At 35.3% G+C, this 13,085-nt stretch overlaps 1 protein-coding gene across 1 annotated transcript; it reads left to right on the plus strand.

Moving 5' to 3' along the window:
• LOC109724581 (EH domain-containing protein 1) lies at nt 1,778-11,702 on the plus strand. Its single transcript, XM_020253446.1, has 9 exons — nt 1,778-1,911; nt 2,447-2,549; nt 2,665-2,714; nt 7,241-7,369; nt 7,466-7,717; nt 8,527-8,606; nt 8,837-8,963; nt 9,044-9,187; nt 11,240-11,702. Exons 2-9 carry the CDS (start codon nt 2,474-2,476, stop codon nt 11,423-11,425), a joined length of 1,044 nt encoding a protein of 347 aa, XP_020109035.1. The 5' UTR covers nt 1,778-1,911; nt 2,447-2,473; the 3' UTR covers nt 11,426-11,702.

Genomic DNA, 13,085 nt, shown 5'->3' on the forward strand with positions numbered 1-13,085 from the left:
GCGTCATCATTAGAGCTTGCCCTCTAATTGGTTGTACTTTCGTACGGATGGACCACCAACATCTTGCGTTAATTTTGCATGGCCTCTTATTTGAGTCGTGGCTGCATTAACTTCGGCCTTGGTATGCATATATATGCATAATCCCGAACATAAGTCTTAATTCTAACGTAATTTCTAACCGTAGAATTAGACTCCTACCTTATGATCATAATGACCAAATTAAATCTAAATTATATCTTATCCCAATTAGTTTTAGGAATTTCTAATTTGATAACTTACAAACTCTAAACCAAAAATTTAACAGTTACGACTAAAAGGTTCTCTTTTTTCCATGCTAGCCACTGACTTACATTAATAGAGTACAAAAAGATATGGTAAGACTATACTAAGCATCAATTAGAATTATTGGTGTCTAAGAAAATAAATAAATTTTTCCTATGTGATTGGCACACGTATTTTTGTTCATAGCCGACGAATCAGCACGACCGAGCGAACAGGCACCGCTTCACTTACTTGTCAGCTAGCAGTGCCAACGGGACCTCGTGCCAGCAACACTTATTATTTTTGTGGATATAACTCTAAGGGGCTTGTTTGTTCAAGCGGTGGAATTGGAATTGGATAAATGGAATGGGAATGAATTGGGAATGGTAATATAGAATTGCGCACATCCCCAAGACTGTTTGGTTTATTGTGGATGGGATTGATATGAGTTAATTCACATTTCATTGTTTGGTTCGTATAAACTAAAAAAATTACAGGAATACTATAATACTATTTTACTCTCAAATATAAATATATTATTTTAAAATTTTAGAAAAAATATAATACTATTCTCTAATAAGGTTTTCCAAAAAAATATCAAATTTATTTTTAAAAACTTTTATTGATGTGGGTTAGGATAGGTTTTGAGAGAGAATTAGGTTTGTTTTTTTGATGAGAAGGGGTGAGAGAAGGAGCGGAAAGCATGCGTCACATGGCGCTTTCGAGAACTTGTGGGCTTCCGGAATGAATCTCAATCCGGGCCTAGAAGATCGAAATCACGTTGAAGGCTAATGGGCCATTTCCCATTCCAGTCCGGATAGAATCCAAACCGATTCATGCGAACCAAACAAAATTAACCGAATTTGATCAAACCGATTCCCATTCCATACGCAAAATGGATGAACCAAACAAGCCCTAACAATCATCCACATTTGTTTGGTTTCTAGAAGTGCTCTAGGGCCTTAGATGCTCCAAGTAAATGGTTTTGGGTTTTGAACTAGAAAGCTTTCACATTTGCTGAAGCGTAAATGGCTCTAAAGTATATCTTACCTAATTTTGATGATAAGTTTAACTAAACTTTTGTAACAAGCATAATTCATAATTATCGTCTTTTAAATTGTTTTTCCTAGGTTATTCTGGATAACTTAGCTGACTTTTTTTGCTTGAGATACATATATAACTACTTTTCCGTCTAGCATTCCTGTCCCCGTAGACAGTGTCACCTTTTGTGGAAATATTGGTTATGAAAAGCCAATATTTTAAAATTAATTTCTCACTTTACCTGTAATGAGAGCAAACAATATCACGTGGGATCGAAGTAGCTCCACTGGTAGGTTATTTTCCAAACCATATTGGGGAATATATGTGATTTGTACCTCTAATATTCTAAAGCTGTAATAGTATTGTATAGCTGTCTCATATTTGTTATATTGACTTTATGTTAAATCTCCTAAAATATACTAAATAAATCTTTCGGCATTTATTATTTAGACATGATGCTTCTGTTGATAATATTTTTGTGTTTGTTCTGTTTAGATACCTCTAAAATCAGTAACTTCAATTGTTGATGGGTTAAAGAAATTATACATTGAAAAACTGAAGCCTTTGGAAGTGACCTATCAATTCAATGATTTCGTTTCTCCTCTATTGGTAAGTAATAGACCCTTCGTTATATCTGATGAGTTATTTTCTTTATTTCCTTCTTTTTCTGTTCTGAAAATATTTTATCAACTTGCTTGGATGTCATTTTATAATAGCAAGTGAATTCTGATGCTAGAATTACTTCTTGTCATTGACTAGCATATCGCCTTGAGGCTACTAATAAGACAAACCTGCTTTACTAGCATTGTCCATATGGTATAAATGAAAGTAACAATAGAAGATGTTCTTTTTTAAAAAATTTCCCCATATGTAAAATAATGGAGCAGCATTATCAAAATAGCAAAGAAAGGTCTTCTTGAAATCATGTTGTTAAATATGTCATCACTTCTTGTTCTTCAACTAACTTGCTGGTGATGAAAGGAGTAACCTTCATCTTCATCTTCTTCTTCTTTTTTTTTTTTTTTTGGTATGCTCCACAACTTTTCACATGCTTTAAGTACTTCAGCAATTATTCATAATTCTACACACTAACTATTACCCCATATTTTTTTTGTGTAACATTCTTTACTTGTTCTTTTTGTAGACGAATAGTGATTTTGATGCCAGGCCAATGGTCATGCTCTTGGGTCAATATTCTACTGGAAAAACAACATTTATAAAGCATTTGCTGAAATCTACATACCCAGGTTAGTCAGGTAGCATGTTGTATTTCATTCCTTACTATTCCTTTCATAGAAACTTCTAGAAGAAATAAATGTTTCCATTTTATGTGTTTATTTATTTACTTAATATTTTTTACAGGTGCTCATATTGGACCTGAACCGACAACTGACAGATTTGTTGTAATTACTGTAAGTTTATCTACACCATGTCAAATAAATTTTACTAGTGATGGAATTTGGTTATACTTATAATTATTCTCAATTTTTTCATGTAGCACAAAATAAATCCACAAATAAAATAAAGTACATGCAATGAGTATGTAATAGACTTGTAAGATCTTTGTCTACATTCATTACTTGCTGCTGGACTTGGATAAATTTGTAAGTATCACTGCAACATGACAAAGTTTTATTAGGAAAAATTGAGGTGTAGAGTACCGGCATATCCAGATTAATTAGAATACTATAGAAAAAATCCTTTTATTAATGCAGAAGATACAAGCTCTCACAGACAACTCTTTCAACAAAATATTTGTATTAGACTCGCACACACTTTTAGTATGTGGCGGACTCGCACAATAATCCAAGAACTAAGCTCTGCACTGTACCTCCACTACTATGATCTAACTCTTCCATACCTCTCACTCTTTATGCGGACTCCACGCTCATAGTCGGTATGGTATTCTTATACCTATATTTATTGATCTCAGTGTTGGTTCAACAGCCTCGGGTAAGTTGGTTGCACTGGCGCAACATCTCTAGATATTTCTAAAGTTTGCTTTGTTTTGGAGCAAAAACAGTAGGGTAGAGAAAAGGACCCTCAACGCTGACTCCCTACTAGTATTGTTCTAGTGACCATTCCCAAGTGTGTTCGGAACTTCACAAACTTCGTGGTGCTCGGTCCATTAGTGAATATGTTTGCTATTTTCTCTTCTATCTTGATTGTCCTTATATCTATCTCTCATTGTAGCACCTTCTCCCTTATAAAGTGGTAGTGGACTTTACACTCTTTTCTTTCATTGAAGACTGGGTTCTCTGCTAGGTGTATAGACAATTGGTTGTCGCAATAGAGAGGCACCGTATAATCTGCTGCTTGATATAGATTGCTCATCAGCTGCATCGACCAAGTGCTTTCTTGTGCCGGCTTTGCTGCTGACCTGACGACCTATACTTCGCTCCATTTGTAGATAGTGACACGATTGTCTTTTGCTACATCCGGAGACTGTCTCAAAACCAAGACCAAACACTCGTCTCGAAATCAATTGCCTTGTGTCGTCATGGTCTCTATAGTTAGCGTCACAATAGCCTATAGTATCATTTATTTCTTCCTCTATATATAGAAAGCCGAAGTCGATAGTCTCTCTAATATACTTCAGGATTTGCCGAATTGCTTCGAGATAAGCCTTTTTTTTTTTGCTTCTGCATGTATCAACTAACTACTCCAACTGCATATGCTATATCTAGTTGGATCATACATTAGATCACTGACTAGCTGTTGGTACATGGTTGAGTCGGCCACTTCCTTTTCTTCTTATGCGCATAATTTTATATTTGGCTCCATAGGCGTTCAATAGGTTTGTAGCCTAAAATATTACACCTTTGGAGATGATCTTTAGTATACTTTTGTTCACACGAGAATAGGCCGTCTTTCCTTTGTGCCACCTCTAGCCCGAGAAATTGTCTCAGCTCTCCAAGCTCTTTCATCTTGAACCATATGAATAGACTCTCTCTCGTGCTATTAGCCTCCTTTTAGTTATCTCTAGTTATGATTAAGTTATCCACATAGAGTAGCATGATTAACATTTTCTTACTTTACTCCTTGTCAATTAGGGAACCTGCAGGCGCAACTTTACATCTACTTTGCACTAAGAACTCAACTTTTTTTACCATACTATGCCTTTGGTGCCTGAGTCAATCCATAAAGAGCTTTTTCATAACTGTACACGTATGGAGAATGAGTCTTTTACTTTCGAAGTTTCCTAGTTGCCCCATATGTATCGATTGACCTTTCTATAGAGAAATGGATTCTTCACGCCCAACGACTAGACCTTCCGTGATTTGCTAGGGGGTGAGAGAAGGAAAGGAGGGAGAGAGAGAAAGACCCTCAGGATTTGGAATAGTCCTACATATATGGTATAATAGAACTAAACCTCTTAACCTAATTATAGCATTTTGGGTACAGGTTAGGCCTAAGCGGTTAAAAAGGTTCGGAAAGCCTAGGGATAGAATAGTTCTAGGATGGGTGACCCCCTTGAGAAATGTGGCGTCACAGTTGGTATCAGAAATAATCACTAGCTGGATGTGTGAAATAAGTCTCGGTCGAGCTAGGGTTAAAATGACAGACTAAAACTATGGTCTGAAAATTATAGGTTTAAGTTATGGTCTAAATGACAAGGCTAACGACATGAGTCTCACATCGCCTGGTGCTTGTAAGTGTGCTTGAGACTGATGAGGATGTCAAAGCTTAAAAGCAAGGTTTAAAGTGCCGTGGCACGGGAGCGTGTCGTTACGTCCCTGGCACGGTACGGCACGGGCACGCTTGCGTACCGACACGTGGCACTCTTGCGTGCCGACAGATACGCATGACCTCCTACTGGCACGCTTTGGCACGGACTTATTTTAGTTTTTTTGGTTCCAATAAACTCTTATAATATTATTTTGAAAGATTTAAATAAAATAATATGAATATTTACTATGTATATCTTACTATACTCATCAATTAACATGCATGAAAGCTTTTTGTAAGTAAAATACAGCTATACCTGATGTAGAATAGAAATTAAAATATAATAATAAAATTCACAAGTATAATAATTATTTAAATTTACATATTTACATAAAGATGACTGCTTAATTCCACATAGATCGTCGCGCTGGATCATATGGCATATTGTTATCTGCAGATACAAGATTTATTTGACAATATTGATATAAGTATTGCTTGTATTGTGAGAAATTCATATATTCCCAATATTACATCTATATTTTTTGTTTTTTTATTCTTTTTAAAAATATCTGATCGAAATTTGTTTAGGAAATCGATTTTTGTTCCTTTGATTCATCGAAAGTTTCGCGGTGCGACAAATTTTGATAAAATATTTTGTGAAGAAAAAATGGATGTCTGTGGTGGAAGCGGAGGGCTCGTCGGGCCTGGTGCGGGGGGCTTCGCCCCCCGCGGTATGGATCAAATATGTCAATTAAAAATTTGCCCCTATATTGATAAATAAGAAGTTAAAAAAAAGGTATCCGCCAAAAAGCAAAAAAAGAATTGAAAAAAAGACAACAAAGTGAAAAAAAAAAGACAATATAGATGGCCCAAGGGGGGGGAGAGGGGCTCCAAACCCTAGAGGACAAAAGAAAAAAAAAACCAAAAAAAAAAGCCAAAAAGGAAAAAAAAAAAAAATGGCGGCACGCACGGTACGTGCCGCCGGCACGCACTTGCATGAGGCACGCAGGTGCGTGCCGCGAGACAAAAGGGGGGTCCGAGACCCCCCCGTACCGTGCCCTCTTCTTGGGGGCACGGTACGGCACGCCCCCGTGTCGTACGGCACGGGCGGCACTTCAATCTTTGCTTAAAAGGGTAGGAATATGACGCCCCCAGGATCTGGAATAGTTCTACATATAAGGTATAATAGGACTAAATCTTTTAACCTGGCTATAGCATTTCGGCGGTGGCGAAGCGCAAGAGGTTAAAAGGGCTAAGCGAACCTAGGGCTAGAATAGTTCTAGGATGAGTGATCTCCCTGGGAAGTGGGTGTCGCAGAGAGAGAGAGAGAGAGAGAGAGAGAGAGAGAGACAGGAAAGGGGGGAGGGGGCCGCAGCTTTGCCTTCTTCATGAAGAGCTAGGTTTTAGAGGGTTTAATAGTAGATTATAAAGCACTTTGTACTACTACCAAAAAAAATGCACCTTTAGGAGCTTGATGTATGGCTCGAATTCGAATATTTGCCTCTTCATATTTAATTGGGTCGTTTCTTAATTTCATTTAACCTTTTGACATGTTTTGTATGCTTCAAGATTCTTGTAACTGCAAGTGATCAAATGGAAATCTTTTTTATAGTATTTGGATGCTATCTCAATAGTTGTAGTGCTGTTTTTATTTTCTCAAACCTTGTGCTATATCTTTAGTTGGATTGTGCCTAGAAGGTTGTCAATATGGGCTTGGAAGACATGATTGGCTTTTGTTCCACAAAAGAATGTCAATCATAACACTCGACAAGGAGCACGCACCACTGTGTGCCTCTCCTTCTCTTAAGGGCACACACAAAAATAGAAAAGCAAATCTTTGATAATTTAAGAAATTTTTTCAAATTGTGACAATGATCAAAAGAAATAATTTTGCTACAATATTTACATGAAACAATTAATATTATATCGATAAATTACGAGGTAGTGTAAATCTTGTCTTGTATTACCAGATCGTACCAGATCTAATGAGATGCAATGGAATTAAAAATGGTATGTGTAGTTTAATTCAGTTCTTTTTCCTGGTCACTAGCTCAGTTCATAAAAGTTAAATGCATTGAGAATGAAAATATGGGATGCGTTTTATTGATTTAGGGTTGGTTCCTATGTTCTCTTACTCGGTGGGTAAAGTAGATCCCCCTTTTCTATCACCTCACTCTGGTTTATTAACAAATCTGTCATAATTGGACTCTCATTGTGCAGTTAATTACATACAATCTTTTCATTTTACTTCTACTTTTTTACCATACAGTCGGGACCGGACGAAAGAAGCATTCCTGGGAACACAATTGCTGTGCAAGCCGACATGCCATATGGTGGCCTTACGGCATTTGGAAGTGCATTCCTATCAAAATTTGAGTGCTCGCAGATGCCACATCCTGTATAATTTCATTATCTTTCATATGCGAATGCAATGTTCCTGTTTTAATTTCTTTTCTATAGAAAGTAACAGTATCAGATATTTCTCTCTTTAAAGCTGTTGGAGCACATAACATTTGTGGATACTCCTGGTGTTCTATCTGGCGAAAAACAAAGGACACAACGTAGCTACGATTTTACTGGTGTCACGTCATGGTTTGCAGCAAAATGTGACCTCGTGCTTCTTTTGTTTGATCCTCACAAGCTCGACATCAGTGATGAGTTCAAACGGGTAATTGGATCTCTGCGTGGGCATGATGACAAAATTCGTGTTGTTCTTAATAAGGCAGACCAAGTTGACACCCAACAGGTGAATACATTTTCTTTACTGAATGTGTTTTTCTTTCCCTCTTTCTATCTATTGAACAAGGAAAAACTATATTCTGGTCCCTCGCTGTGCTCATTGTTGACTCCTTGCTCTTCTTAATAGTCGTAATTCTTAAACTACATTGTATGAATCAGTAATTGCGATAGAGTGTCCAAAGGCATAAAAAAATTAAGACCTTCCCTGATGGATGTTCTTGTATCTTTTTGGGTAATTAAACAGCAAAATAACCATTATGATGAAAATAAACCGAAACAAGTATAGATTGGTTTGCAGACATTTCAACTATGTACTAGACATGTAATTGGCTTATCACCAAATAAGATGTTGTTCTTCCTGTCTAATCACACGTGTTTCAGATACACAAAAATAACTAAACTATAGATAGTAGTCATACGTAGAGAAGACACAGGGAATCAATTTTTTGACAGGCTTGATGGATAACGCAGGGGAATAAATTGTTTTACCATACAAACAGGCATTGGAAAGTAGTTTGATGGGGAAACAGGTATTTTTTATGCTTAGATTCAGACAGCATGGAATTGAAAAGTCCCTTTATGTTGAAAACATGTGACTTAAGTCAAGAGTTCTCTATATCTAACACTTAAAGTTATTAAGTTTTAGGTTCATGACATTAGTGTATAAGTTGGGTAAGATTCAGGGAGAAGATATTTAGCCATCTTTAAATGCTCAGCGTACGGCAATTTATTGGTGTCACTGAATCATTCTATTTTTGGTAAATTTGTAAATGCAAGTAGTACTGCAGCTAAATGAGATCTTAAATGATATCCCAGCTAATGAGAGTCTATGGAGCATTGTTGTGGTCGCTTGGAAAAGTACTTAACACCCCTGAAGTCATGCGTGTTTATATTGGGTACATTGCCTTTCCTTTCCTTTTGCATTTTGTGGTTTGTAAAATTTTATATGAGTGTTAACTTTTGGCTTTCATAATTGTTGCTTTTTCTGTTTCTTTGGAAAGTTCCTTTCAATTTCTTAATCTGAAATACCCTATATGTTTCACCGAATAAAAATTTCTACCTAAGTTCGTTGTAAACCGTCATATGACATTACAATAATGGAACTCATCCTAGTGAACTTCTGCAGTTCCTTTAATGACAAACCAGTAAATGAAGCTGCCATTGGTCCAATTGGGAAGGAACTGTTTGAGAGAGAACAAGAGGACCTGCTTTCTGATCTGAAAGATATTCCTAAGAAGGCTTGCGACCGCCGTGTAATTCACATTTATCGATCTTCTGGATAAGCCTCATTTTTGTTGCTCTTTTATCATCATAAGCTTGTTGTCAATTGCAGATCAATGAATTTGTCAAGCGTGCAAGAGCGGCCAAAATTCATGCTTATATAATCAGCCACTTGAAGAAGGAAATGCCTGCAATGATGGGCAAGGCCAAGACTCAGCAGAGACTCATAGATAACCTCGAGGATGAGTTTGCGAAGGTGCTAAAGTACTTTATTTTCAACAATTCCGCTGTTCATATTGCATCAATTTCTTTGATTTCACAAGTTCCAACTTTCAGGTTTGTGTTAGTAGTTTCTGGAATTACCGACATGTAGTTATAGTAGATTGGTTGTTAATTTAGTAATATTACAATTTAACAGTCATCATTTGTTTCCAATCAAAATCAGAAAATTTTCAGTTAAATATAACTTGAACAAAATGACAAATNTAAAGCTTTGAGGCTGCTCTAAGTTTCTTCTTTGAGATCCTCAAGAAGAAATGTGACTCTGACATCAAACTGCTGCAGCTCCAAGTCAAAAATGCGACCATAGCTAGAAGTATTATAGATGTGTTTCACTATCCTTGAGAAAATTTCATTGAAATCCACTCCCTTTGTCCCATGGATAGCCTTTGGCCACCAAATGTGCCTTGAGCTTCACTAATTCACTATCTGCACACTGTTTTCTTTTGTACACCCACTAGATAAATGCGCGTGTAACCCATTTGGATGGATGAATATTAATAGGTTCTTCTTGACCTTAAATGTTGTTAAGCGATGTATTTCATCATCATTTTAAATGGATATATACAAATACAAGAGTGGCTTAGAGCCTTAGATACTTTGAAGCAGATGTGTTTTTGTAATTTTCAAGTGTAACAAAATGCATGCCATAAAGGTTTACTTTTACTGAAGATGGAAAACACCGAGTTCAAATGCATGTTAAAAAGTCCACTTGTACAATAGCACAACCAAAGTATCTACAAGCAAAGCCTGATTTAGAGATATTATGCTTGCTATTAGGTTCTTTTGGTTTTATCTTGATGTCATTATCACTATCGTGGGAAAATACCACGTGAACAAGGTGCAACTGAATTATATTGTTGCTTCATTAGGAGATTAATAACTATATTAGAAAAGATCTTATAAATATTTAATAAGGGACAATGAAGAGAGCATTTGTTTAGTCAACATTCTCAATATGCATAGTAAAAAAATCTAAAGTGCTTTTTCACAAGTATTAAAAGATATTGTCCAAACCAAAGCCTTTTTAAAGGTATTCATCATCCTCATATTATGTTTTATTGACTGAGGAGATCAACTTGAGTGTTTAGATGAACAGTTCTCATGAAGCAATGAGGCAAAAAAAATAAAGAAGACATTGATTGATTACATCAGAAGCACATTACTAAGCCTTTTTTCCATTGGTAAGAATACTATGAAGTACAAAACGACATATATGATCAACCACGAGTCTACTGTATATATCCAACACGTATAAAGAAAGCTTGTGGCCATTGACCACATTTATTGAAAAGGCACTGAACCCATATACGGAAATTTTGTTCCTGCTGTTGTCTGTGACTGTAGTATAGAGTGATTCTGTCATGGTTTCTCATTATAATTTGATGCTTGAATAGTTTGACATCCGAACTGTGTCTTCCGATTTGATTTTGATGAGGAAATATGCATGTGATAATCCAAACACTTTGTGAATAAGGTCATCCTAGAGGATTGTATAGATTAAGGAAAAGATTGCTTGGTTTGAGGTAGCTAGGTAACAATTTCTTGCAGATTGAGGATTTTCATATATAATGCAATTAATCATAGTGCTTTTGTAAATGACCGAACATCTGGCGAACTCATTTTAATTTCTTTTTGGTGCTATACGAGAATTACATCGAGAACCTTTAAATCGTCACGTCTAAAAGGTGTGTTTCCGTCTGTCTTGGGAACAACAAGAAGAAAGTTTGGCGCCTTTTGTATTGTTGGTTGCTTAAGAGTTTTATGTATCAGATACATGCTGCAAATTGTAGAACTGGCAGTATTTCTTTTGATAGGCTATTTTCCGTTCAATCATTTATCGGAAGATCACAGTCGCCAGAATTTTAGTTGCTAATTTAGTTCGAATAATTGATGTTGCAGTACAACATCCATTGCTCCATGTAGCGAATGCAATGTAATCTGATTAATTTGTTCACACTCAAAATTAAGAGGAACAAGTGACTTGACATTCTCTTCCCACTAAAATTGAACATTCGTGTTTGAACAGGTTCAAAAGGAGTTCCATCTACCACCAGGGGATTTTCCAAATGTCGAGCAGTTCAGAGAGGTTTTAAGTGGCTACAACATCGACAAGTTCGAGAAGCTAAAGCCAAAGATGGTGCAGGCTGTGGATGATATGCTCGCATTTGACATCCCAGAACTCCTCAGAAAATTCAGAAATCCTTATGAATGAAAAGGCATCGCAAATGCCTAACCGTGTATTTTTTTTATATTCTTTTTTCACCAAGAAATTATTGAAAACAGGTTCCATGGGGAGATGTATTTGCATCATGAGAACATACAAAGTTTAAGCTCTGTCTCAATCAAATATTCATTCTTTTTTATGTTGTTGTAAAGTTGTTTAAAATTTGAGGCCATGATAGTTTTGTACACATACCTCAAAGGTAATTTGTAGTTACTGAACACACGGAGTTATACTGTGATCTTAATATTTCTGCTTCTGCTGTAAATGTTGTAATGTAAATTGTGATTACTGGTTTGTAAGTTTTAGTCATGTGTTCTTGGTAGCTTATAATTGCAATTTAACTGAATTTTTAATTAATTTGTCAAATATGTGCTCTTCATTTCTAGGGTTGTGGCCTCCCTAGGGAAAGGCCCATTTGACGAAACTATATTCGCATTCATATATACTAGTGCAGAGACCCGTAAAATTTTAATTTATTTTTTGAGATAAAAAATAATAGTAAAAATTAAAATTTTAAAATGTACATGATAACATAATAAAATAAAATATTAAGTAAGTATATTTTATCGTCGAAAAAAGATTGATTGTTATCTTTTTTGAATTGAGGGTGCTACTGCATTTTTATGATTGCAATATCTCTCTCGTAATTGTACTAAAGGCCAACATTTAGAAAGATAAAAAAAAAACATTGTCTATTCCTTCATAAATGGGATTACTGTATTATTCAATTCAAGGGGGGAAAAAAATTCAAAAATCCATGAACTTTTACCCAACAATGAAGCAAATTAAAAAGCAAAGAGAAGCAGCGGAAAAAAAAAAAAAACTAAAAAGGCACACTCCTCACAAATGTATATAGAAGCAATAATCAACCTTTTCTATTCTATAAAGCCTAGTTTCAATAAAATCATACAACTCCGTTCATTTACAAACTTATTTCTCTATTGCCTCTAAAAAAGGAGAAAAAAAATCTCATTATATCATTTTATCTAATGGGGGATGTTGATGGTGTCGGCGATAGCAACGGCGTCGACGATGTTGTATTTAAAGTTGTTATGATCTTGAACATTATTCCCCATTGAGTTGATCATTTTCCTAAATTTTGTATCTGCATTTTTCTCTCCTATTATATTACAAAAATAAAACAAACTAGAGAAAAAAAATGACGCTTTAGCCAATTCAAAAAAAAAAAATTTAAAAAAGAAAACTTAATAATTTTTATTTTAAAATAATCTTATCTTGAAAATCTAAATATGGTTTTGTGGATAATAATGAATAGATGAGAGTTGGGGTGATAATGGTGAGCGAAGTCCAAAAATTGTTTAACCAAACCTCCCATTATGTGTCCGCCACTGTCGCCTGCAAGAGCAAATCAGCAAAATTGTAGGATCAAAATATTTAGGAGTTACTATATATATAACTTGAAGTAATTTTAAGAATGAATAAAATTTTAAAAACATAAATAATATAATTAATGTTTCGTGGCAGTTACTAAATAAGATGCAGTTTTAGAAAGAAAGATGGTGGGTCATTAAATAGTAACAAATAATAAATTAATTTATTATAAGCCTTTTCAAGTTACCATAATTTATAATAATTTATCAATTGCAATAATGAGGAGTCGTTTTCTAATTTAGAAAATTAATTGCTA

This window comes from Ananas comosus, linkage group 19, assembly GCF_001540865.1.
Source record: "Ananas comosus cultivar F153 linkage group 19, ASM154086v1, whole genome shotgun sequence".
Taxonomy (NCBI): domain Eukaryota; kingdom Viridiplantae; phylum Streptophyta; class Magnoliopsida; order Poales; family Bromeliaceae; genus Ananas; species Ananas comosus.

Excerpts from the sequence above, each read along its gene's own strand:
- LOC109724581 (XM_020253446.1), top strand. The coding sequence starts at position 2,474 with ATGGTCATGCTCTTGGGTCAATATTCTACTGGAAAAACAACATTTATA. Across the intron at positions 2,715-7,240 it reads ACAGATTTGTTGTAATTACT|TCGGGACCGGACGAAAGAAG; the intron begins GTAAGTTTATCT and ends TTTACCATACAG. Across the intron at positions 7,370-7,465 it reads GCTCGCAGATGCCACATCCT|CTGTTGGAGCACATAACATT; the intron begins GTATAATTTCAT and ends CTCTCTTTAAAG.